Raw genomic sequence first — 26,860 nt, 5'->3', positions numbered from 1 at the left:
GGGACAAACTGTTGTTGTGACCTGCGAGAAAATATGAGAAGGAAACGGCCTGAAATGTGGGAAGACAAATCATGGCCGTTGCATCATGATAATGCACCCACACATTCATATCTGTTGGTACATGACTATTGCACAAAAAATGGAATCATTATGCTGCCTCATCCTCTGTACTCTCCAGACCTGGCCCCAGTGCACTTTTTTTTATTTCCAAAGTTGAAAACCCTGTTGAAAGGACAAAGATTTACAACGATAGAAGAGAGAGAAGAAAATTCGCAGATGCCGCTTCAGGCTATCTAGCAAGAGGCGTAACAAGACTGTTTCTGTTTTTGTTTTGTTTTAGGACACAAAAACAACTAAGGTCATAAACATCCATGTCAGAACTGTAGAACAAAAGACAGAGAGAATTTAAAAAAAATACATGTTAGTCCCAACCCGATGGATGATAAGACAGCTAAAAATAGGGACGTGTAGAAATGTCTATAAATACACCATAAAGAAATGGAGGTCCTGAACTAAAAATGGTCCTTCACCATATTGCTACGATGGATAAAAAGTAAAATGCAGTTGACAGCCCGCACATTGTTTGCTAAAATGACCAATAAGTCACACGGCAACCACAAACAAGAATGTACGTGGTTAAAATAAAGCACTCTGTCAGGAAATGGTGCTTGGTTGAAAGCAATGGGCACAAAGTGGTGGGGGAGCACCATTTAACAAATGGCAATAGCTAAAAAGAAAGTGTTCGATAACCAACCCGGCTAAAATGATTTACTCGTAGTGAAAGGGCCAAAGGGAGGGTGGCCAAGCTGCTGGGAGAGGCTTAATAACCCAGAGCCTGTTCCCATGAGTGGTGGACCAGCGGTGATGCCAAAGTGACACGATCTGCTGACAGATGGCAACACACAGAAATCATTGGAGAGAATATAAAAACTAGCCGGCTGAGATATGAGTACTGCAGCCTTGGCAGCAGCATTAGCGGCCTCATTTCCTGTCAGACCGATGTGACACGGAACCCACATAATCATCATGTAGCTCCAGCAAGAGAGAGCCTTCCTGGACCTGTTGCACTAAGGGATGGATGGTGTCCAGCACCTGGAGACTTTGAAGGATGAGTCTCGGCAGATGACAATTGAAAAGCCTGCATTGCTGGACGTACTGCGTGGCCTCGCACAGGGTGAAGAGCTCTGCCGTAGATACTGAGCAGTGTTCCGGAAGCCGAGGTTGGTACCAATGACGAAGGCACTCCTGATACCATGGTCAGTCCAAGAACCATCAGTGAACACAAAGAAAGGTACTATCACCAAGTTCTATGTGAAGGTTGTGAAACTGAAGGCGTTAGAGCGAGGCTGAAGTAGTGTCCTAAGGAATAAATGCCAAGGTGAACACTACCCCCCATACGAAGCCAGGATGGTGACGGGTTCACACCCATCGGGAAGTGGCAGGTAGCGTGAAGTTAAGCTGCCAGAGCAAGAGCTGAAAGCGAACTCCAGGAGGTAGCAGAGAAAAGGGACATGCCTCATAGTGGCGATCGAAGGAGGCGCCTCATAGGACAGGTGGCCACGCGTGGCAGACAAACATCATGCTTATCTGTTGAGGAGAAGGCCATGGTATTAGGACAATGGTAGTTTGGCAGCTTCTGCACGCAGATTCTCAACTGGGCTAGTGTAAAAGGCACCAGTAGCCAAAAGGATGCCACAATTGTGGATAGTATTGAGACGGCATAAGAGGGATGGACGTGCAGAAGCGTAAACGAAACACCCATAGTCTAGTTTTGAATGGACAAGGGTCTGGTACAAAAGGAGGAGGGTAGTGGGATCTGATTCCCAGAAACTACCAGTGAGGACACAGGACATTGAGGGACTGCACACAGCGGGCTGCCGGGTAAGATGTGGGAGGACCAAGAAAGTTTCCTATCAAGCGTAAACCCCAGGAATGTCATAGCTGCAACAAATGGAAGAGCAACGGGCCCAAGATGTAAAGAAGGTGAAAGAAACCAATTACGCCAGCAGAAATTCATACAAACGGTTTTGTCAGTGGAAAAGCAGAAGCCACTGTCGACACGCCGTAAGTAAAGACGATCAAGACATCACTGAAGATGCCACTCAATGAGAGTAAAGTCCTTGGAGAACTGCACTAGATGGCGAAATTGTCAATGCAATGGGAGACGGACATGACCAGCAGGAGATAGGCCATTATAGTGTTAATGGCGATAGCAAAGAGGACGACGCTCGGGACAGACCCCTGAGGCACACCGTTTACCGGGATAAAAGTGCCCGACAAGGCAGGACCAAAACGTACCTTGGAAACTAGGTCTTTTAAAAATTTGTGAAGGAAATGAGGCATGCAGCTACAGAAGCTCCATGTGTAGAGAGTATGGAGGATACCAGTCCTCCAGCAGCCATCGTAGGCTTTTTCCAAATCAAAAAACGTGGCACAGTCTGTGATTTCCCCAGAAAATATGGGTAGACAAAGTGATGAGATGGTCAACTGCAGAATGATGCGTTCGAAATCCACACTGTGCAATGGATAGTAAATTGTGAGACTCGAGCCACAATACCAGCCAGGCATGAATCATACATTCCATCATCTTGCAAACACAGCGGGTGAGGGAAATGGGGCAGTAGCTGGAGGGAAGGTGTTTGTCTTTACCGGGCTTAGGTATGGGTATGACAATGGCTTTACGCCAGCATCTAGCAAACGTGCCCTCTGCCCAGATACGGTTGTATGTATGAAGGAGAAAGTACCTGCCTGCAAGAGAAAGGTGCTGCAACATCTGAATGTGAACATCGTCTGGCCCTGGGACGCAGGATCGGGATGAATGTGAGAGCATAATATAGCTCCCTCATAGTAAAGGCGGCATTGTAACACTCACTTTTCTGAAAAGTGACGTGTATCGCCCAAGCCTCCTCGACTTCCAATGGAGGAAGGCAGACTGATAGTAGCTTGAAATCTCCACAAAATAGTGGCCCAAGGTGTTGGAGATAGCAACAGTGTCCACTATGACATCGTCTGCTACTGTCAGGCTGGAGCCTTCTGCCGCCAAGCATTGTGTCAGCAGTGCGCAAGTAGCAGCAAGTGGCTTATTTAGTGTTCATATAAGTGTGGTAGTCAAGTTGAAAATTTGTTTGAGTGTTCGTAGCGCACTTGTTTAGTTAAATCTGTCAAATCATTGTATAGTTTCGTAATTAGCAGGGGCAGATTTGCATTTTAATATCTGTGACGTGTAAAGTCGTAGTCGTCTGTCATTTGTTTATTTCTTTCACATAGTCTTTGTATGTTACTGACAGTACAGTTAGCCTTCTGCCACCGAGCAGTGTGTCAGCAGTATGCAAGTAGCAGCATTACTGCATTTACTAGGCAGTCTTGTATTTTAATAACTATTTGAACTTTGTGTCGAATTGTTTGTGCTCTCTGTAGATTAGTTCAGACGTTCTTTGCACAACAGTATTTAGCATGGACAGGGACTGCGACTGCTGTGTTCGGATGTGGGCTGAGTTGGCATCCCTTCGCTCCCAGCTTCAGGCAGCGTTGGCTTCGGTCACACAGCTTGAGGCTGTTGCCAATGGGCATCACTGTGGGGGCCCGGACAGGGGTTTGTCGGGGATGGCCAACTCGTCCCACGCATCCCCCGATCGTACTACAGCTGTGGCTACCTGAGATACTGCCCACATTGAGGCTGAGCCATCACCTGTGGTAGAGTGGGAGGTCGTCTTGAGGTGTGGCAGGGGGCGAAAGACATTCCGGAGGACTGAACGGAACGCCTCTCCAGTTTGTCTGACGAACCGGTTTCAGGCTCTGTCTCCGGCTGATACTGATCTTCGGCTGGACATGGCTGCTTGTCCTGTTCCAGAGGTTGCCCCCTCAAACTGCAAGATCCGAGTGGTCGCAGAGGATGGGCTTACTGGTAGTTGGGAGCTCCAACGTCAGGCGCGTAATGAGGCCCCTTAGGGATATGGCTGCAAGGGAGGGGAAGAAAACCAATGTGCATACCATATGCATACCGGGGGGAGTCATTCCAGATGTGGAAAGGGTCCTTCCAGATGCCATGAAGGATACGGGGTGCACCCATCTGCGGATGGTCGCTCGTGTCGGCACCAATGATGTGTGTCGCTATGGATCGGAGGAAATCCTCTCTGGCTTCTGGCGGCTATCTGATTTGGTGAAGACAGTCTCACTAGCGGGATAAAAGCAGAGCTCACCACCTGCAGCATCGTCGACAGGACTGACCTCGGACCTTTGGTACAGAGCCGAGCGGAGGGTCTGAATCAGAGGCTGAGACAGTTCTGCGACCGTGTGGGCTGCAGATTCCTCGACTTGTGCCATAGGGTAATGGGGTTTCAGGTTCCGCTGGATAGGTCAGGAGTCCACTATACACAGCAGGCGGTTACATGGGTAGCAGGTGTTGTGTGGTGTGGGCTGGACGGTTTTTTAGGTTAGATGGCCTCGGGCAAGTACAGAAAGGGCAACAGCCTCAAACGGTGCGGGGGGAAAGTCAGGACATGTCAGGACCAAGCAGCAATCAGTATTGTAATTGTAAACTGTTGAAGCTGCGTTGGTAAAGTACCGGAACTTCAAGCACTGATAGAAAGAATTATAGGTACAGAAAGCTGGCTGAAGCCAGAGAGAAATTCTGCTGAAATTTTTACAAAGGCACAGACGGTGTTTAGAAAGGATATATTGCATGCAACCGGTGGTGGCGTGTTTGTAGCTGTTAGTAGTAGTTTATCCTGTAGTGAAATAGAAGTGGATAGTTCCTGTGAATTATTGTGGGTGGAGGTTATACTCAACAACCGAGATAGGTTAATAATTGGCTCCTTTTACCAACCTCCTGACTCAGCAGCATTAGTGGCAGAACAACTGAGAGAAAATCTGGAATACATTTCACATAAATTTCCTCAGCATGTTGTAGTCTTAGGTGGAGATTTCAATTTACCAGATATAGACTGGGACACTCAAATGTTTAGGACGGGTGGTAGGGACAGAGCATCGAGTGACACTATACTGAGTGCACTATCCGAAAATTACCTCGAGCAATTAAACAGAGAACTGACTCGTGGAGATAACATCTTGGACCTACTGATAAACAGACCTGAACTTTTCGACTCTGTAAGCGCAGAACAGGGAATCAGTGATCATAAGGCCACTGCAGCATCCCTGAATATGGAAGTAATTAGGAATATAAAAAGAGGGAGGAAGGTTTATCTGTTTAGCAAGAGTAATAGAAGGCAGATTTCAGACTACCTAACAGATCAAAACAAAATTTTCTGTTCCGACACTGACAATGTTGAGTGTTTACGGAAAAAGTTCAAGGCAATCATAAAATGCATTTTAGACAGGTACGTGATGAGTAAAACTGTGAGGGATGGTAAAACCCACCGTGGTTCAACAACAAAGTTAGGAAACTACCGCGAAAGCAAAGAGAGCTTCACTGCAAATTTAAACGCAGCCAAAACCTCTCAGACAAACAGAAGCTAAACGACGTCAAAGTTAGCGTAAAGAGGGCTATGCATGAAGCGTTCAGTGAATTCGAAAGTAAAATTCTATGTACCGACTTGACAGAAAATCCTAGGAAGTCTGGTCTTACGTTAAATCAGTAAGTGGATCGAAACCGCATATCCAGACACTCTGGGATGATAATGGCATTGAAACAGAGGATGACACGCGTAAAGCTGAAATACTAAACACCTTTTTCCAAAGCTGTTTCACAGAGGAAGACCGCACTGCAGTTCCTTCTCTAAATCCTCGCATTAACGAAAAAATGGCTGACATCGAAATAAGTGTCCAAGGAATAGAAAAGCAACTGAAATCACTCAACAAAGAAAAGTCCACTGGACCTGAGGGGATACCAATTCGATTCTACACAGAGTACGCAAAAGAACTTGCCCCCCTTCTAACAGCCATGTACCGCAAGGCTCTAGAGGAACGGAAGGTTCCAAATGATTGGAAAAGAGCACAGGTAGTCCCAGTTTTCAAGAAGGGTCGTCGAGAAGATGCGAAAAACTATAGACCTATATCTCTGACATTGATCTGTTGTAGAATTTTAGAACATGTTTTCTGCTCATGTATCATGTCATTTCTGGAAACCCAGAATCTACTCTGCAGGAATCAACATGGATTCCGGAAACAGTGATCGTGTGAGACCCAACTCGCTTTATTTGTTCATGAGACCCAGAAAATATTAGATACAGGCTCCCAGGTAGACTCCATTTTCCGGAAGGCGTTCGATACAGTTCCGCACTGTCGCCTGATAAACAAAGTAAGAGCCTGTGAAATATCAGACCAGCTGTGTTGCTGGATTGAAGAGTTTTTAGCAAACAGAACACAGCATGTTGCTCTCAATGGAGAGACGTCTACAGACGTTAAAGTAACCTCTGGCGTGCCACAGGGGAGTGTTATGGGACCATTGCTTTTCACAATATATATAAATGACCTAGTAGATAGTGTCAGAAGTTCCATGCGGCTTTTCGCGGATGATGTTTTAGTGTACAGAGAAGTTGCAGATCATCAAAACGGACCAGGGAGAAATGCAAGAACTCAAAGTGGTCATGAGGACACAATTTTGTTTCCTCGAGACAGAGAACAAGCAGATGCTGTGATTCTAAGTGCAGCCTTAAGTCCTTTTTGGTTGATCGAAGGCAACGAATGTTCCATTGAAGGAGAGCCATAACAAGGAAAGGGGAGGAGGAAAAAAATGACTGGTTGTCACCTATTTGGCTGCCGAGTGCCAGCCTTCAAAGACTATGCTACAGGACAGGGGTTGGAGGACACTGATCCGTGAGATCTACAGAGGGATTGGCAGGGTCTGTCTTTCGATCTGTGTAGCCCAGGGCAGAAAAACAGTTGGCGGTGCATACCGGCGACACGGACAGGCGAGGGTGCCACATGGTGACACTGCCGTAGAGTATCTCCGAGTCAGCGAAAGAGTACAAATTTTGCCTTTGCTCAACTTCTTGGAGCCTTTCCAGTTGGTAGAGGAAGACTCAGATGGTTATTGGCTTGACGGACATAGAAAGTCTTCGCAAGAGTATTCCTTCCGCTCTTTCCGGCCTGCCGGTTGTGTAGTAGCATGTGACTTCGTTCCATGAGGCGAAAGTTTGGTGGCATGTTGCACAGCTGGACAAGGAAATCGCAATGCTATCACGACACTGGGTGATTTTATAACCACAAAACTGAATTTGAGGTCACATGTCTGTGTGGCCATGTCCTCCATGGAGCAAGATGTAGCAAGAACAGTATTGAAAGTGCCAGATGGTAGAATGCACAGTTTGCGACAAGCAAACAACTTGCAAGCAACGGGGTAGGGCACTTTTTCCTTTACCCAGATCTCCTGGACAGCCTGCTCATTGAGATACATAAGACAATCTAGAGAGGAGGCAGCACGGCCGCCACTGCGGTTGATACAGCGGGGATGAGGAAGCAAACAACTGCCCTCATGAGCATCCTTACCACAGGTTACACATTTGGCCGGGTGCTGACAGGACATTAGAGTGTGGATGAAACAGTGATACTGTGTACAAATACATGACGAAAGAGCCCCAGGATGCCGTTAACTTAATATTTATTTAAGAACAAAGCAAAAATGAAACAGAGATCGAACAGATGCATTAGCAAGACATTAATTATAAATGCGTGGTAAGGTGCAGACAAAAGAAAACATTTTATCATTCAATTTTTTTTTCAGTTGTTTCTGTTTTAAGAGTGACAGTGATGTATTCTATTGTATGAGTGAATAATACAAGGTTAAAGAACGTATCAAGCATTTTTATTTATTGAGGGAAGAGGAAAACGAAGAAAGTGGATTATTTCTGTCACAACAAGCACCGGTATCCCGGAAGTCCACTGCTGCCAGCATCTTCAACTAGGTCAGCGAAGTCCAATCGTTCAACAAAATTAAGATAAGCACAAATAAGAATTGGACACAATTCATGTAAAATTTTCCATAGTAGGCCGTTTTATTCGGTGCAGCAAAGGTAGGACGGCTACGCAAGTTGCTAGCATGGTTACGCTTGGTAGCGCCTCTTTTGGTGTAGATAGAAACCTTTTCCTCATTATTTCCTTCCTTGAATTTTATTGGCGAAAAATTTACAAAAATTTTTCAATGTGATACGCATTGTCAGCAAAACAAAGAATTGTGACAATAGTTTGAGCATCATAATAGACAAAAAAACAGGCTCTGACATCACATGATTTGCATTTATCAAGTGTAATAATTAATGTATGAAATTTTTAACATTTTTGTGAAATTTATATTTTTTAATAATTCATATAACATGGCCAAGAAATTTATGCCCATTGTTGATAGCAATAGCGAAAATGCAATCAGCCAAGATGGTGTAGAATTGCGGGATCAAGCAACTGAAGTTCAGGCGCCATGCCTGCCTACTGCAGAAAGTTTTAAGTAGATCAGAGATGCGTGTTGCAGGAATGATAAATGATAGCGATGCTCCACAGCAGAATTACCTTTACGACATAATGTTTACAATTGACAAGACAATGTCGCGCATCTCCCAGAGCCATATACTGCTCATGAATGAAACATTAGAGGGCAATTCCAATATGAATTTTAACAACACATTACAAACACCATTTGGTCACAACACAAAAAATTAACTTGGGAAGCACAGCAGACAGCAACCACAGTAGTACAACTAACACACTGCTATGGCAGTTACTATCCAACATGAACACAAAATTGGATAGTATCAACACCAATTTCAGTCATTTCACTCAAGATATGACCATAATAAAACAGCAGCAAACATTGTTACACAAGAGCTAAATACAATGAAGCAAGAACAAAAACAAGTATTCCAGGATCTGCAAGAAATGGTCTCTCAGAAATTCGATGACTTAGCCAAAAATTTTCACAATGAAATAGATAAAAAATTGAATGACATGAAAATACATGTAAAGCCTGAAGTACTTTCTGTAGTTAACAATAACATTACGGAGTTAAAACAGAAGGTAGATTCTTTTAATGACCATCACACTCTAGTGGAACAAGACAAAGAAAATCACAGACGCAAGCAAACATTGAAGCCACACAATACCAGTTTGTTTCGACAGTAAAAAAGAAAACCACTATTGTTAACAAACTAAATAAAGACTATGAAGGTGTACCTCCAGCTGTAGAAGAGCTTACTTTTAAGGGTAGCAACATTAGAAGCTGACTCATCATGTGCTAAGAAGGAGAGAGAGAAGATCAATGAAAATCTGAGTGATATCTTTAGTCAAGCTGAAGCAGGTATGCTAGATAAGGGTAATACCACTGCAGCGAAGTCAGTAACCAATTTTAAGTTATTCACAGATTTAGTAGAAAAGGCTATTCAGGAGAAGGAAAATGAAATCGTGAACAAGGTAAACATTAACCCACAAGACGAGGAAAATAGGATCCGCGATCTTTTAGAAGAAAGTATTACTGGAGCTCGAAATATGCATGTAAATAATACACAGGCTACAGTGAACAAACCACAACTTGTGGGTATCTATTCACAAATTGTCATGAATCCCACAGCAGGTACCAGTGACAGCTGTAGGTTACAAAATGTAAACATATCCACAACTCCAATATCTGAACAATTACCAGCCAGAATTACAGGCAACTACAATAATAACATAAATACAACCAAAAATGCCTTGTGTTTATCATGTTTATCAACTATTTCTGTAGACAAAGGTTTGCTGAGACATCAACGGTTTCCTACATTCACTACCGAAGGTAAAAGAATGAATCCCCTAGTATTTATCAGTGCTTTTCATCATGTATTTCCACGCAACTGGACGGAAGCACAGAAAATCAGATTTGTTGTGGGATAAACACAAGGTGATGTGGTCTTAAGGGCAACCAAAGTGGTCAAACGTTGCAGCACTTACATCCAATTTGAACGAGCTTTCCTCGACAAATATTGGTCTGAGGCAGTGCAAGAAAGACTCAGACACGTGGTTTTCAACTCCGCACCATTCAATGGCAAATAAGATAGTCTACGCGGATACTTTGAAAAATACCTGAACAAGACATGCAACTGGAAGAACAAAATATCACAGGTAGACATGATAAAATTTTTGAGAAGTTATTTACCCTCGCACATTACAGAAAAATTAGTCACAACACCCGAGCACGACACTGAATATTTTCTGTCATTGCTAGATTCGATTGACTTAATCTATGAGGAAAGACCTGTACCCCATAAAGCAACAGAAAATCAGGCACAACAACAATATAATTATGTAAATCAGTCAGTAAAACATGATTTAAACACACAGCAAGGTTGGTACACACAACAGCAAAGTTACATACCCAGAGGTAATGAGTACCATAACAGGAATGGAAAAAACAAACGATTTAAAAGAAATTTTCAAAACAACAGGTGTAATTTCAACACACGAGTGAATTACAATTTACCATCACAAGGCCCTATGCTGAATATGAATAGGAACAGTCAGCTGCAGCCGTGGCCGACGTGCGGCAACAATGCCATGCCTTACGCTGTACCACAGCCAACTTTTGGGCAGCAAAATAACCGCACAGCGGCTAACGACGCAAATTGGCGAAGTACACACCCAGTGCAACTCACTGAAATTTCTCCAGGTAATGAACTAAATCACACTACGCCGGTTGTAGTAAAGCCCCAGGCTATTGACCTCTCAGGGAGTGGGGGCAAGGCAGAGGTGCAAACGTGTTTAATAAGATTTGACAAATGAGGTGACATCAAGGATGATTTGTATCAGCATGAGTTAGATATAGTAGATAAAGTCAAGGAAGAACAAGTACAAGCAATCATTAAGGTGAAAAGATTTAACATTGACAGACAGTTAATTTTAGATACAAGTTCAGCTACCAACCTAATGTCAAATGCATTTTTTGTGAACTGAAGAAGAGAGGGAAGTTCCCAACATTTCCTGTACAAAATTGCAAGGTGCAGACTGCTACAGACAGTAAGACCAAATTGGTTAAGCATCAAGCACTTATTCCAGTACAAATTGAACATTTTACAGTGAAATGCAATTTTCTTATAATTGACAAACTTATTGTTAATTGTCTTATTGCCACGGACACATTAGAACGTACAAAAATCAGATTGACATAGTACAATATTCCCTTCCAGCTGTGTATTTCACAAACAAATTTGATGCTGAACAAGAAGCAAACACTGAGGTTAGTTACGAAATGGTAGAGCAGAAACTAAGTGAATCACAGGTACTAAATAATATGCCATGACAAGAACTTTTAACTTCTTGTTTAAGTATGCCAATGTTTTCAGAAAGGAGCCAGGAGTAGTCAAAGACTATGAATATAAATTTGAAGTCTATCCACATGAAACGAGAGGCAGTAAGGGAAGAGATCAATTGTATGATTAAATGGGAAATTATAAAAACACTTCATTTTCATTTTCACCCTATTGTAGTCCAATATTACCAGTAAGCAAACCAGACGGTTCTGTAAGATTAGTTCTCGATGCCAGAGGTATTAATAAAGATTATAGTACCAGTACGCATAAGACCAGACAACTTGGATGAACAGCTTCTAAGGTTTTACAATACAAAATATTTCAGTATACTCGATCACAAAATGTCCTACTGGCAAATAAAGCTCCACAAAGAAAGTGGGGGCAGAGGTTACCAATTCTGTGTTCTACCTTTTGGACTGAACATTAGTGCAGGAGTGTTTATATATGTATTGGACAAGATTTTAGGACCAGAATTGCTTAGCAAAGTCACTGTCTATGTAGATGACCTGCTAATAGCCACACCTACTTGGTTAGAACGTATCAGGCTCATTGAACAGGTGCTTCAACAATTTGCAGATTACGGAGTAACAGCTAACTTAAAAAAAGTCTAGTTTTGGTAAGGAGCAAGTCAAATTTTTAGGACATGTTGAGTCAGAACAAGGTATATTACCTGTTCTGAAAAAAACTTGATGCCATACACAGTTGTCCAGCCCCAAGGAACAAAAAACAACTAAAAGCTTTTTTAAGACTAGCTTCGTTTTTCCGTAAATTCGTACCACAAGAACTGATGAACAGTGATGCATTGTTCAACTTGTTAAGAAAAAACAGGCTTTGGTTATGGGATGATAAGTGTCAAGAGGACTTTAATAACATTAAGCAGGTATTGGTAAATGCAAACATTCTTAGCCACCCGGACATGTCCAAGGATTTTTGTCTATGCACAGATGCCTCATCTCAAGTTTTGCTTTTTTTATTAATTATATTACAACTGGTAGCAGCACATTGGGTTTGGAATGTACGGTCGGGCTGTGATAACTTCATAGCCTGCTTTGATCTTTGATGGAAGCACTACTCTATGAAAAGTGAGAAAAAGAGTGCATGTAGGTGCTCTACTTTCTTCATCACCCGATGGACTGCAATGACACCCTGATCAGAGAGGTACATCTGGATTTCTGCCTCAGTCAGATCAGTCAGCAGCCTAGTGTAAAAAACACCACGGGAAAAATTCAGAGTTCTATAAGCCTCGACACGAACAGGACAGCCGTGGAAAAGTGACGCGGCAAGCAGGTGTTGTGCTTGAGAATCAGAAGTAGTCTCCAAAAGCAAATTGCCATTGCGTGAATGAGACCAAGATTTTACAGAGCCAGCAATTGCATCCACACCTTTCTGAATAAGAAGCTGATTTAGCATTGCAAATGACTGTCTTCAGCACATGAAACCACGAGGAACCGTGATGCACCTGGGAGGGCCTTCGAATCGGGAGCTTCATTCCAGTTATGTTTGGTAGACGTTGACTGCAAAGATGATGACTGGCTCACAGTGAGAAAATCCCCCATGTCTGCCAGCATCTCCAATGGCACGCTCCTTCCAACAGCCCCCCCCCCCTCCTCCTCCTCACAGAAGGGGGGCTCACCCACCTTAGATGACTGTTCACACCTCACGTCATGCTTCCTGAACACCTGACACAGGGACCAACTGGCAATTTGGGAAGGTAGCAGCTCAGGCAATCACCCCCCTCCCCCACCATCCCCACGGGCCTGGCCTGTACCAGGGGGACACGCGAACCGCACCTGTTGATCCAGGGCTGGGAATTCCTCATAACCCAGTCACCTCTTGTGCGTCAGGTGGTGGACCTTCAGGAGCGCACAGGGAGGAAGACGTAACAGAGGCACGTCAAACATTGAAGCAGAGGAAGGATAGGAAAAGGTGAACAAGGAACGAAAAATGGTGGAGAGTATTCTGATACCGACTACCAAAAATGCAGAATATATTTCCAAAAACACCCCAGGCATGTTCCCCTAAGGGAGGAGAAAAACAGCAGCAAGAAGGCCCTGTGGTAGCCAAGCACGAACCCACCAAAGAGTGACTAGCCCCCTGGGTGGGCGGAGAGGGGGGGGAGGGGGGGGGGGGGAAGACTGCTTCTGGAAGTGGAAACAGCACTGGGAGTGGTGTATCAACTGTGGAGGCCGAAGAAGACTGTGTAGAATAAATAATAGGTGAGCGAAGGAAGGTTTTGTGGATAAAGTTCAAGAATTTTTTAAACAGACCTCATATTTGGAGCATCTCCCTCATCTCCTAAACACAAGAGGTCTCAGATCCAGCAGAACAGAATCAAGCCATTTGTTGCATTAGAAATACAGAAATACACTTTGACAATGCATCCTATATGCCATGTGGAGGACCATCTCTCTCCACACTAGTACTGCTCTAGTACTGCATCAGACAAGATCAGTGTGTAAAACATGCAATGTAGGTTTGTGTATAATGAATTTCACAAAAAATAGTTGTGAAAAATAATCATAAAGGTGGAGTGGTTTCACTTTGAAGAGGCTTTGCCATACGTGGTATTCTTACTGTTGTGGTTAGATGTCCCATTTATAAAGACAGAGCTCAAGCTAGGATGGGGAAGAAAACTGTCCATCTCTTTTGCAAAGTAACAATCCTGGCATTCACCTTAATGACATAATATGGAGAAACCTGGCGGCAATTTGAAACCCATTCCTCCTAAACGCAATTCAGTGCTATGACTACTGCATCAGTTTGCTCAGTCTCATGTGAGAGGAAAGAACTAGTTACTGTAGATATTTCATCCCTCTGTTTGACTGTGTTTGGAGTCTCTTCACTTTTAATTCACATTAGCAATTTTTTTTTTTTTTCCTGATTGTGCAGTAAATTAGATGTACATTTCTAATACCGATGGAATAGTTGAACAGCAAAATTTCTTTAATTTTATTCTTGCTGTCACCTTTCTACTGTTTATGTCCATCCTCTCTTCTTTTGTGGTTTCTTCTGGAAATCCTTTACTTTTTTATACATTTTATTTTAATTCATGTCTGTCATTCTCAACTCCTGTAGATCTCTCTTACCTCTTTCAAGATAGAGCCAGGTCTGGCTGTCTCCAAAGCATTAACTTACACAAGCCATGAAATTTGGTTTTTCGAATTTTCGTCGAAGAACTAATATATTTTTGTCAGCTCTTGTTATCCATTCTTTTTAAGTGGTCATAAAATGTAATCCTCCACCTTCTCAATGTATCTATTTTATTCTCAGTTTTTCCATACAGCTGCTTACTGCTTCTCAATTTCCAATAATCTGCTTCTCAATTTCCAATAATCTTTCTTGGCTGAGTTTATGATGAGGCAACCTTGGTCATAGAAACACCTGGTTACAATGACAACTCTGTAATGTCTCAATTTTGTATTAATAGTTAAGGGTTTTGTACTGTATGTGTTCTTTGGTAAGTTGAATGCCTTCACCTGGGTACGTGTAAGTGCCTGATGGAGGATCTAGCAACCTCACTTTTTTGCTATTCACAAAATAATTCTGTTAAGAACCATATCCATATGGTCTTTTGCAACATAGCCTCCTTTAGGGCAGTACTTACATTTCCCAGTACGTCTGTCAATTGTGGAAGACGTGAGAGGACCTGAATCACTTCCCCGATCACCTTCAGCATGGTTTCCTATAATTTAGACTATTTTCTCACTCAGATTAAATGCCAGATGCCCTTTATACATTCCCACAGGAAGAGTTTAATTTCCACAGCAGACTGGCTGCTAATCTTTTTAATCAGGTGAAAACACAGTTAACAGAGAAAGTTTTTAAAAGCAATACTTATAAAGACATGAAATCGATCTTCTTTAGTATTTGTAAGTTAATTATAAACAGTCTGCAAACATAAATTTTAATTTTACGATATTCTTCTAGATCAGGCTGGTCCACTGGGCACAGACACCCCACAAGTACCCTTCAGCTTGCTCGCAGGTAGGTGCAGGTGGTGTAGGCAACCCACTAGATGGCCTGTTTGCATGTGCTCTGTGCATGCACTACCCGCTTGACCACTCCTGACCATATGAGCTTGGCTAGCTGGCTATGACCCCGTACACTACAGTCCATCTGCAGGACTACCCATGTGCCAGCTGTTTGCCCGCCGCATGTCCATGCCATCCTGGCTGCTCATGGGTGAGCTGGGACATTCTCCTGAGTGAGCTGGAACAGCATCTTCTGGACTGTGTAGTGTAGTGTAGTGTAGTGTAGTAAGTACAATTGAGGAACAGAAAAGTGCACTGAAATAAATCTCGTAGCATAAGGCCTGCACTACTTTGAGAATGTAGCATACATTCTCCAATATTTTTGTCCAAATACGATGCAACATTTTTGCTGCACAATATCATGCTGCATGCAGTTCATGGCAGGTCTTACAAAGAAATTTCGAAACTAATACGGACATACAAATAAATCAGGGGTACAGGTGTGGGAACCAGGAAGGCTCCTACCTATGCCAACCTTTTCATGGGTAGCTGGGTTCCATAAGCCTTCAGACTTGGTTTGGTTTAGAGCCATTGATGACATCTTTGCTGTATGGACTCATGGTGAGACTGACTTTTTAAAATTCCTGGGATCTCTAAATACATTCTCCCTATTAAATGGCAAGGAAAGTGATTCTGAAGAAGAGAAATTAGTTAACATCGAGTATAGATTTAAATGTCAGGAAGCCATTCCTGAAAGTATTTGTATGGGGTGTAGCCATGTATGGAAGTGAAACATGGACAATAAATAGTTTAGACAAGAAGAGAATAGAAGCTTTTGAAATGTGGTGCTACAGAAGCATGCTGAAGATTGGATGGGTAGATCACATAACTAATGAGGAAGTATTGAATAGAATTGGGGAGAAGAGGAGCTTGTGGCACAACTTGAGTAGAAGAAGGGATCGGTTGGTAGGACATGTTCCGAGACATCGAGGGGATCACAAACTTAGTATTGGAAGGCAGCATGGAGGGTAAAAATCGAAGAGGGAGACCAAGAGATGAATACACTAAGCAGATTCAGAAGGATGTAGGCTGCAGCAGGTACTGGGAGATGAAGAAGCTTGCACAGGATAGAGTAGCACAGAGAGCTGCATCAAACCAGTCTCAAGACTGAAGACCACAACAACAACAACAACAACAACAACAACATTAAATGTCACACAGTCCTATTTGGAACTGGTGCTATAACATGTTCTTGGTTCTTGTTACCCACCTGGGGTTGATTTCATCAGTCTCAGCATTTCTACACATTAATTATTCCTTGCTTCCCTCCCTTTTAATTTTCTAAGTCTTTCATTTTCTGACCTGTCTTATTTTTTGCCACCCCCCTCCCACTACTATCACATACATACTTCGCTATTTGTGCTTATTAACTTGTGCACGATTCAGCAGTAAACTCTGTCTCGTGTATTACACTCTCTTCCACCTTAGGCATTAAGTTCCCAGGTTTTTACATCTTGACTGGTGCAGTCCGCAACAATCAGTCTTTCCTTCTCATCCCGTCCGGTAAATTTCCCCTGACTCAGGATTCTGGGCAACTTTTCCTAACTGCCCCTTTTCCTAAACCTCACATACTTTTCCTTCAACCTGTTCCTTTCCCTTTAACCCTTCTCACAGAAGGAGGAGCCACTGGCTCCAAAAGCTTGCAAACTGTAATACCTTTTATGTGTGTGTTCTCCTGCCACCACTTGGTGAGTAGATTTTTATCTATCCAATTACATTATATTTTCAAAAACTAACTTAATATGCTGTAGCATGTAGGTCAATTTGATGTAATTATACCTTCCACAATAGTCAAGAAAACCACCATATGACCTTGGTCTCGTCTAATGCTGGCATTCAACAACCCGTACACCCAGAAGAAAGATTCATTCAAACCTCTCAATTATGTAATTAACCATCCTGGTATCTTATCACACACCAATGTATCGTATGTCTAAGCAATCAAACAATATGATAAATGCACTACAGTGAGAATAATTAACACTTGTGACAGTGTATCAAGCTGTAATCTCATTTTCTATGAGTGCACATAAACCGCATAGTGTATTTTAATTTGTGCTTAATGATATATCTCCCAAGGCACTATTTTTCCACCTTTTTATCTTATATAAAAGTACAATTATCTTTATCAAGTAGATATGAATAAATATTATCCATCATTTGCAGCTCAATGTTTGTAATTGTTTTTAACCAAACATGTTTCACTTATTTGTGTGAGTTGCAGATGTACGTGTGCACTCGCGTGCGCCTGTGTGTGTGTTTTGTTGAAGAAGGCCTTAATGACAAAGCTATAATTGTGAGTGTCTTTTTGTTATGCCTATCTGCAACTTAACATCTCCGCTATTTGGTAAGTAGCAACTCTCCTTCTCGGAATATTGTTACATTCCATCCTGGATTTTTCATTATTTGTGTGAAGCATTATCAATTGTTTTTACGTTTCCTATTATTTTTGTGTGCATGCTAGATGAATACAATAAAAATAGGACACACAAAAATCACTGATGATGCCTAATATGGATAGGTGAAACATGTATGGTTAAAAACAATAACAAGTACTCCTTTGCAATAGACGGATAATACAGTCTCTCAAAAGGATCTCTGTATTTGGAGAGGCCACTGTGCAAGCTGTAGTGGGACGACTGATGTGGAAGCGGGGTGGGGGATGTATTGATTGATAGCACTATACCTGCCATTTTCAGTAGGTGCAGTGGCTGGGTAGATGAGCACTGTGAATTTTTGTGGAGGAGTATATTTGTAATGGTGGATCTGTGATTACTACTCAATGAGCATTTTGCATACAGTTCACACGTGCCTGACATGATTCTGGTCTCGATAGAAAAACTATTCAAGCCTGGGTAGGAAACGTTAGAACAGCAGGTTCTGCACTGAAATAAAAATCTGCTGGCTGACAATGGACTGTAAAAATCCTGGAAAATGTTGCTTACATGAGAACATCCATCTAGCAGTCTCCAAAGTGCACAGCAGTTAAACATGCAGCTGCCCTGGGATCATCTAATAAGAATGTATGAAGAATCCTACACAAGATCATCAACCAATAATTAAATGAGAGAGATTTTGAAACCCACAGAGTTGACAGGTGTTGACAGATGTGAAAATTATCGAACTATCAGTTTAATAAGTCACAGCTGCAAAATACTAACACGAATTCTTTACAGACGAATGGAAAAACTGGTAGAAGCCGACCTCGGGGAAGATTAGTTTGGATTCTGTAGAAATGTTGGAACACATGACGCAATACTGGCCTTAAGACTTATCTTTGAAGAAAGATTAAGGAAAGGCAAACCTACATTTCTAGCATTTGTAGACTTAGAGAAAGCTCTTGAAAATGTTGACTGGAATACTCTCTTTCAAATTCTAAAGGTGGCAGGGGTAAAATACAGGGAGCGAAAGGCTATTTACAATTTGTACAGAAACCAGATGGCAGTTATAAGAGTCGAGGGACATGAAAGGGAAGCAGTGGTTGGGAAGGGAGTGAGACAGGGTTGTAGCCTCTCCCCGACGTCATTCAATCTGTATATTGCGCAAGCAGTAAAGGAAACAAAAGAAATGTTCGGGGTAGGTATTAAAATCCATGGGGATGAAATAAAAATTTGAGTTTTACTGATGACATTGTAATTCTGTCAGTGACAGCAAAGGACTTGGAAGAGCAGTTGAACAGAGTGGACAGTGGCTTGAAAGGAGGGTATAAGGTAAACATCACAAAAGCAGAACGAGGATAATGGAATGTAGTCGAATTAAGTCAGGTGATGCTGAGGGAATTAGATTAGGAAATGAGACACTTAAAGTAGTAAAGGAGTTTTGCTGTTTGGGGAGCAAAATAACTGATGATGGTCGAAGTAGAGAGGATATAAGATGTTGACTGGAAATGGCAAGGAAGGCGTTTCTGACGAACAGAAATTTGTTAACATTGAGTATAGATTTAAGTGTCAGAAAGTCGTTTCTGAAAGTATTTGTATGGAGTGTAGCCATGTATGGAAGTGAAACATGGACGATAAATAGTTTGGACAAGAGAATAGAAGCTTTCGAAATGTGGTGTTACAGAAGAATGCTGAAGATTAGATTGGTAGATCACATAACTAATGAGGAGGTATTGAATAGAATTGGGGAGAAGAGGAGTTTGTGGCACAACTTGACAAGAAGAAGGGATCGGTTGGTAGGACATGTTCTGAGGCATCAGGGGATCACAAATTTAGCATTGGAGGGCAGCGTGGAGGGTAAAAATCGTAGAGGGAGACCAAGAGATGAATACACTAAGCAGATTCATAAGGATGTAGGTTGCAGTAAGGGCTGGGAGATGAAGAAGCTTGCACAGGATAGAGTAGCATGGACAGCTGCATCAAACCAGTCTCAAGACTGAAGACGACAACAACAACAACAACAACAACAACAACAACAGAGTTGTAAGAAAATTCTTCAGAACACTCCACTTGGCGCCATTTTGATTTCTTCTGACAAGGCCCACTTCCACTTGTCAGGTACTTCACCAACGACCACTTCAAAGCCATCATGCGACAGTTTGGTGTATCGCTGAATTTGATGTTGGGGTCTGCATTTTTTCAAAGATGATAGTGCGACGGTAATGGTTAATTCAAATGGTTACTGTCACATAGTAGAGACCTTAGTTAAACAAGTTTGTTGGGGACTAAGAACAGAGAGAAGTCTGGTTCCAACAAGACCGAGCCACAGCTCACACTACTCAGTGTTCTCTAGAAATGTTGAGAGAGTTGTTTCCAAGATGTCTTTTCTCTTCACAAGGAGACATCGCCTGGCTCCCTAAGCAACCTGATTTATCACCTTGCCTTTTTTTTTTTTTTTTTGGGGGGTGGGGGGTGGGGGGGGGGGGGAAAGGGGGGGGGGAACTTAAAGGTTCAAGTGTACGAACATAACCCCACAACACTGCACACACTTAAGGAAGCAATCACCCAGGAAGAGGCTGCCATTCCTCCAGAGATTGCATGAAGAAGTATGGACAACTTCTGAGAAAGACTTTGTCCATGTGTCAACAATGAAGGAAGCCATTTACCGGACATAATTTTTAAAACCAGCTAATGTAAAATGGCATAGTCTTTGTTACTCACAGATACAAGTACAGTCCTGGAAATGGAAAAAAGAACACATTGACACCGGTGTGTCAGACCCACCATACTTGCTCCGGACACTGCGAGAGGGCTGTACAAGCAATGATCACACGCACGGCACAGCGGACACACCAGGAACCGCGGTGTTGGCCGTCGAATGGCGCTAGCTGCGCAGCATTTGTGCACCGCCGCCGTCAGTGTCAGCCAGTTTGCCGTGGCATACGGAGCTCCATCGCAGTCTTTAACACTGGTAGCATGCCGCGACAGCGTGGACGTGAACCGTATGTGCAGTTGACGGACTTTGAGCGAGGGCGTATAGTGGGCATGCGGGAGGCCGGGTGGACGTACCGCCGAATTGCTCAACACGTGGGGCGTGAGGTCTCCACAGTACATCGATGTTGTCGCCAGTGGTCGGCGGAAGGTGCACATGCCCGTCGACCTGGGACCGGACCGCAGCGACGCACGGATGCACGCCAAGACCGTAGGATCCTACGCAGTGCCGTAGGGGACCGCACCGCCACTTCCCAGCAAATTAGGGACACTGTTGCTCCTGGGGTATCGGCGAGGACCATTCGCAACCGTCTCCATGAAGCTGGGCTACGGTCCCGCACACCGTTAGGCCGTCTTCCGCTCACGCCCCAACATCGTGCAGCCCGCCTCCAGTGGTGTCGCGACAGGCGTGAATGGAGGGACGAATGGAGACGTGTCGTCTTCAGCGATGAGAGTCGCTTCTGCCTTGGTGCCAATGATGGTCGTATGCGTGTTTGGCGCTGTGCAGGTGAGCGCCACAATCAGGACTGCATACGACCGAGGCACACAGGGCCAACACCCGGCATCATGGTGTGGGGAGCGATCTCCTACACTGGCCGTACACCACTGGTGATCGTCGAGGGGACACTGAATAGTGCACGGTACATCCAAACCATCATCGAACCCATCGTTCTACCATTCCTAGACCGGCAAGGGAACTTGCTGTTCCAACAGGACAATGCACGTCCGCATGTATCCCGTGCCACCCAATGTGCTCTAGAAGGTGTAAGTCAACTACCCTGGCCAGCAAGATCTCCGGATCTGTCCCCCATTGAGCATGTTTGGGACTGGATGAAGCGTCGTCTCACACGGTCTGCACGTCGAGCACGAACGCTGGTCCAACTGAGGCGCCAGGTGGAAATGGCATGGCAAGCCGTTCCACAGGACTACATCCAGCATCTCTACGATCGTCTCCATGGGAGAATAGCAGCCTGCATTGCTGCGAAAGGTGGATATACACTGTACTAGTGCCGAAATTGTGCATGCTCTGTTGCCTGTGTCTATGTGCCTGTGGTTCTGTCAGTGTGATCATGTGATGTATCTGACCCCAGGAATGTGTCAATAAAGTTTCCCCTTCCTGGGACAATGAATTCACGGTGTTCTTATTTCAATTTCCAGGAGTGTATTTTCTCTTTATCTTAATTTGTTTGTTTGTAAATGCTTTTTAAAACACAGGAGGTCTTTTGTTGGACCCTGTGTTTACTATTATCTACATGATAATAATTGAAGTCACAACTGAGGAAGAATGGCTGCAGATATCAACAGTACGTGTTATAACATTCCAAATTATTGGTTTCAAACCTGGCACTCTGAAAATGAATAAATTGGACACATTTCTGCAAAATTTCAGTAAAAATATACAATTCTTTAGTCTCTGAATTATGAATTTAAGATTTCACAGTACACCAGAAACTAGATGTGCAACTATCTGCTATCAGACAGATCTATACCTCAATACAAGTCTTGAAACAGGCTGAATCGGCAAAGATAGTGGCACAGAAAAACGAGTAAAAACGCTGTTCAAGAGTGAAGACAGATACCAACCTCATCCACTGGAATAACTCCAGATGGAGCAACATTCACATCAGAGCCTTTAAGGAAGTTAGTACTAGGTGTAGCACCAACACCAAAGATAACAACATCAGCAGGAAGCTCTCTTCCATCTTTTGTTATGGCAGCTGCTACTTTTTTGCCACTTTCATCAGGGCGGAGTTCTGTTAGACCATTCCCAGTGATAAACTGGACACCATTCTCCTGAGCAAAAGCCATCAATCTGCCACCGACTGCCTCACCAAGTGATGCTTTGAATGGGACACTGTCACGAATCACCACAGTAACTGAGTGAACTTTCTTCACACAGTAAGCTGCTGCTTCCATTCCTGGAATCAAAGAATTATCCAAATTAAGAAATTAGAGGGTAACAACTGTATAATACAAAACATTGGAGAGCATTTATTCATTTTAATTTGTTGCACATTTTGAAGGACTTTACATAAATGATGATTTCAATATAACATGATTTTAAATGATTAAAAGGCTAGTTTGTGTACACATCACCACCTCTCCTGCCTTCTTGCTCTAGCAGACGTATCTCTAATATTTCTTCAGTATTTTTTACTCATTTTGGCTTCACACTTTCTTTTAAAGTCCTTATCAATATCTTTAAAAAATCAAGTATTACAGTGTTCGTAAAACGCTTGTCCCTTTCCTGGTACGGTACTGATGACAACTTCTTTTACTGTATTTTCAATTTATATTTATCCTTTTCTTCCAATGACAAATTTTTACCTTTGAAAACTTGGCAGAATCTCAAATTGTTCAAATTGTATACACAATGATTGCTTACCTGTAATGGAAACTCCAGGTAGGAATATTATCAACAATATAAGAAAAGACAGACACCTCAAGTTGCAGACAGGCACGATTAAAAGACACATGTAGCTTTCAAGTTTTTGTATGTCCATCCTTTTGGCAGGAGATCTTTGGGATGACTGCCATGTACTATTATGAGAAAACAGAACGCCTGCAGCTGTCCTTATGATTTTATTTATTTTGTTGCAACCAGTTTCAGCACTTCAGTGCCCCTTCTTCAGGCTGTAGTTGATGGGGAAAGGTTTGATACAATCCCTATGTATATCGCATTAGTGGCCATCATAACTGGATACACAGATAATCTCAAAACTTAGGTGTCACCACTCTAACCATCAACTGCCAATTCAGTTGTGGTTAGAGTGCTGACACCTCAGTTTACAGATTATCTGCACATCCAATTATGACGGCCACTGATGCGATATACACTGCTGGCCACCGTAAATGCAACACCCTGAAGGAAGCATCCGAATCAAGTGAAATTTACACCATGGGTTTGCAGCGATGAGATATGCAACTGATTAGAATTTCAGCGCAGACGCACATCTTGCGCGCCTGTGGCGCCACCTCATAGCGCCATTTAAGGCTTGCCGATTTCGACGAGTGTACGTTCGGCACGTGTGTTTACCTTGTGGTTGTTTCACAAGACGATCAGTTATGCCTCGTAGACAACAGCGAACATTGTTTGATCAAGTATCCGAGTTCGACAGAGGAAGGATAGTGGCTTACCGAGATTGTGGATTATCATACAGAGAAATCGCAAGTCGTGTTGGACGAAACCAAACAACTGTGATGCGGATATATGACCGTTGGATGCAGGAGGGTATGACGGACCGACGTGGTTGATCGCATTCACCTCAGTGCACCACTGCACGTGCCGATAGGCAAATTGTGCGCATGGCAGTGACAGATCGCTCAGTGACATCCCAAACCATAGCACAGCACATTGCGTCTGTAACGCATCATCCAGTGTCTGCGCATACCATTCGACGCCGTTTACAGCAGAGTGGTCTGTCCGCAAGACGTCCATTGCTTCGTCTTCCATTGACGCAGAACCACTGATGTCTCCGTCACCAATGGTGTGATGACAGACGGATGTGGACGGCAGAATGGAATGACGTTGTCTTTACTGACGAGGCACGCTTCTGTCTGCAGCACCACGATGGTCGGATTCGAGTGTCGAGACACCATGGAGAGAGGATGCTGGACAGCTGCATTATGCACCGCCACACTGGTCTTGCACCGGGTATTATGGTATGGGGCGGTATTGGATATTACTCTCGCACGCCCCTAGTACGCATTGCCGGTACTTTAAATAGCCGGCGCTACATATCCGAGGTGCTGGAGCCAGTTGTCCTTCCTTCCTTCCTTCCTTACCTTCAGGGCTCGGCCACAGCCATATTTCAACAGGATAATGCGCGACCACACGTGGCACGCATTGTCCAAAGGTTCCTCGTCAATAACCAGATTGAAGTGCTTCCCTGGCCGGCTCGCTCTCCGGATCTTTCGCCGATAGAAAACATGTGGTCCACGGTTGCTCAACGAGTGACCCAGATTACATCCCCAGCTGCCACACCAGATGATCTTTGGCAACGTGTGGAAGCTGCTTGGGCTGCTGTACCCCAGGAACACATCCAACGTCTCTTTGACTCAATGCCGAGACGTGTGGCAACGGTGATCTCCAACAATGGCGGCTACTCTGGCAACTGATTCTGGCAGGAACCACATGTCACAGACGTCTGTAAACGTAATCATTTGATACTTGGTCAACATGTTATCTACAAAATAAATTTTGTTGTGCTACCTCTTGTCTTTCTTGGTGTTGCATTTACGGTGGCCAGCAGTGTATATAGGGATTGTTTCATATCAACTACAGCCCAAAGATGGCTCATTGAAGCACTGAACTGGTTGCAACAAAATAAGTAAGTCATAAGGACATTTGTAGGCATTTTATTTTTCTTTCATATAGCTTACGATCACAGCCTTTTGTCAGTAGAGAGGTAGAGGTAGAGAGAGAGAGAGAGAGAGAGAGACACACACACACACACACACACACACACACACACACACACACACACACACGACCGCAAACTCTAGCATCTCGGGACGGAGATGCTGGAGTTGACAGTTGCGTGTGCATGAAGTGTGCTTGCTTGCGTGTACCTGTCTGCAACTTTTTTGTCTTTTTTTATGGTAAGTAGCAATCTGTCTTTTCCTACATTGTTGATATTCTTACCTGTAATGGAATTTTAATACTGACTAAGCTATGTAACCACCAAATATCTGTTCATATTGATTACATTTCTTTGTTTCACTGTAACAGTAGTTCCATCTATATATGCATAAATCATATTATGTAATCTACATCTACATCTACATCTACATGATTACTCTGCAATTCACATTTAAGTGCTTGGCAGAGGGTTCATCGAACCACAATCATACTATCTCTCTACCATTCCACTCCCGATCAGCGCGCAGAAAAAACGAACACCTAAACCTTTCTGTTTGAGATCCGATTTCTCTTAATCCAGAAACTTCCTTCAAGCAAAGTGTTTCGAATTCAAAATGTAAACCAAAACCTGTCAAATTAACTGTTTTAGTTTCAAATGCATCTCAAAATACATTTTTAGGATTTAAGACCCCACCCAGAATTGTTAATTAAAAACAAAATAAAGGTTCAGTTGTGATAAGAATAATGGAGAAAGACTGGTTGCAACCTTTCTGATGACACCTTTCTGCCAGACTATAATTGTTTAAGGAAGCTGTGAGAGAAACCAAAAGTAAGCTGCCTATAACAAAAACCAAGCTCCGCATGAATAAGAGTGCAGAATTTAGCACTCTTGATATAACAAAACATTATTTATCAATTTCCATGCTAACCTTCTGGAAGGATTTTCTCTGCTTAACAACCACATCAAGAAAATTTTTATTAAATGTGTTTAATAATTATTCTGTTGTCAAATTATTATTCTTTTGGCAAATACGCCTAAAGTCTATGTGTCACATCAGCAACTAAAGTATAGTATATCTTATTATAAGGATGTATGTGTTAACAGCAGGGTAAGTATTAAAAAGGCGATCACAACTTAACAAAGGTAAAAAAAGCCTGCCTTATACGTTACACCTTTCATCTTTCAATTTATTTTTATTTATTTTATATATATATATATATTTTTTTAATTTCACAAATGATGCTGTATGAGGTACATCTACCCTCTGTACATTTTCGCAAAACGATCATTTAATCACAAAAATTAATCACTTATCACACAATTGGAACCGCCTTTACAATATATTTTTCTTTGCAAGAAACATGAAATCACAAAAAAAGAAAAAGAATATCATTGCAGCCTCTTGGCAGTACAACAGTTACCTACCTATAAAGGAACCTCCCAGGATGACTACGTTTTTGTCTTTACCAAGTGCCTGATTGATGGAATTAGCATTATCAATTGACCGTAAAACAAACACATTCTCCAATGTACTTCCTGGAATTGAAGGTACACGTGGGCTGAAATAGAGAGAGATCTTCTTAGTACAAATTAATTTTGGAGAAATTAAAAAAGTTCAGGAAAGGAATGGAGGTTGCAGTCACCCACAAATCTTACCAAATAAGATCATTAACACCAGTCTCTGTATATCAGACAACATCTGTAGTAAAAAATATATTCTACAAAATTTCAAATACATTCATCTGTTGTGACTTGAAAATAAACAACTATACTTTGAAAACAAGATCATATTACTGTAGTCTCTTTAAGCAACTTTACCTTCACTAAAGATCTGATCAAACCAGACAATGTATCTGAATGAGATAGAA

At 42.7% G+C, this 26,860-nt stretch overlaps 1 protein-coding gene across 8 annotated transcripts in view; it reads right to left on the bottom strand.

The window, feature by feature from the left end:
- Nucleotides 1-26,860, bottom strand: part of LOC124544690 (apoptosis-inducing factor 3) — an 85,491-nt gene that overhangs the window by 3,479 nt on the left and 55,152 nt on the right. For all 8 annotated transcript variants that reach the window (XM_047123326.1, XM_047123325.1, XM_047123327.1 and 5 more), the window contains 2 exons: nucleotides 26,418-26,551; nucleotides 22,213-22,547 (listed from right to left, as the gene is read on the bottom strand). In XM_047123326.1, coding sequence (XP_046979282.1) covers nucleotides 22,213-22,547; nucleotides 26,418-26,551 — 469 coding nt within the window. The remainder of the gene's footprint in view (nucleotides 1-22,212; nucleotides 22,548-26,417; nucleotides 26,552-26,860) is intronic.

The sequence above is a fragment of the Schistocerca americana genome, chromosome 8, assembly GCF_021461395.2.
Source record: "Schistocerca americana isolate TAMUIC-IGC-003095 chromosome 8, iqSchAmer2.1, whole genome shotgun sequence".
NCBI classification, from domain to species: Eukaryota; Metazoa; Arthropoda; class Insecta; order Orthoptera; family Acrididae; genus Schistocerca; species Schistocerca americana.
Note: the sequence above shows the minus strand (reverse complement) of the source record. Positions and strands in the feature narration are given on the sequence as shown.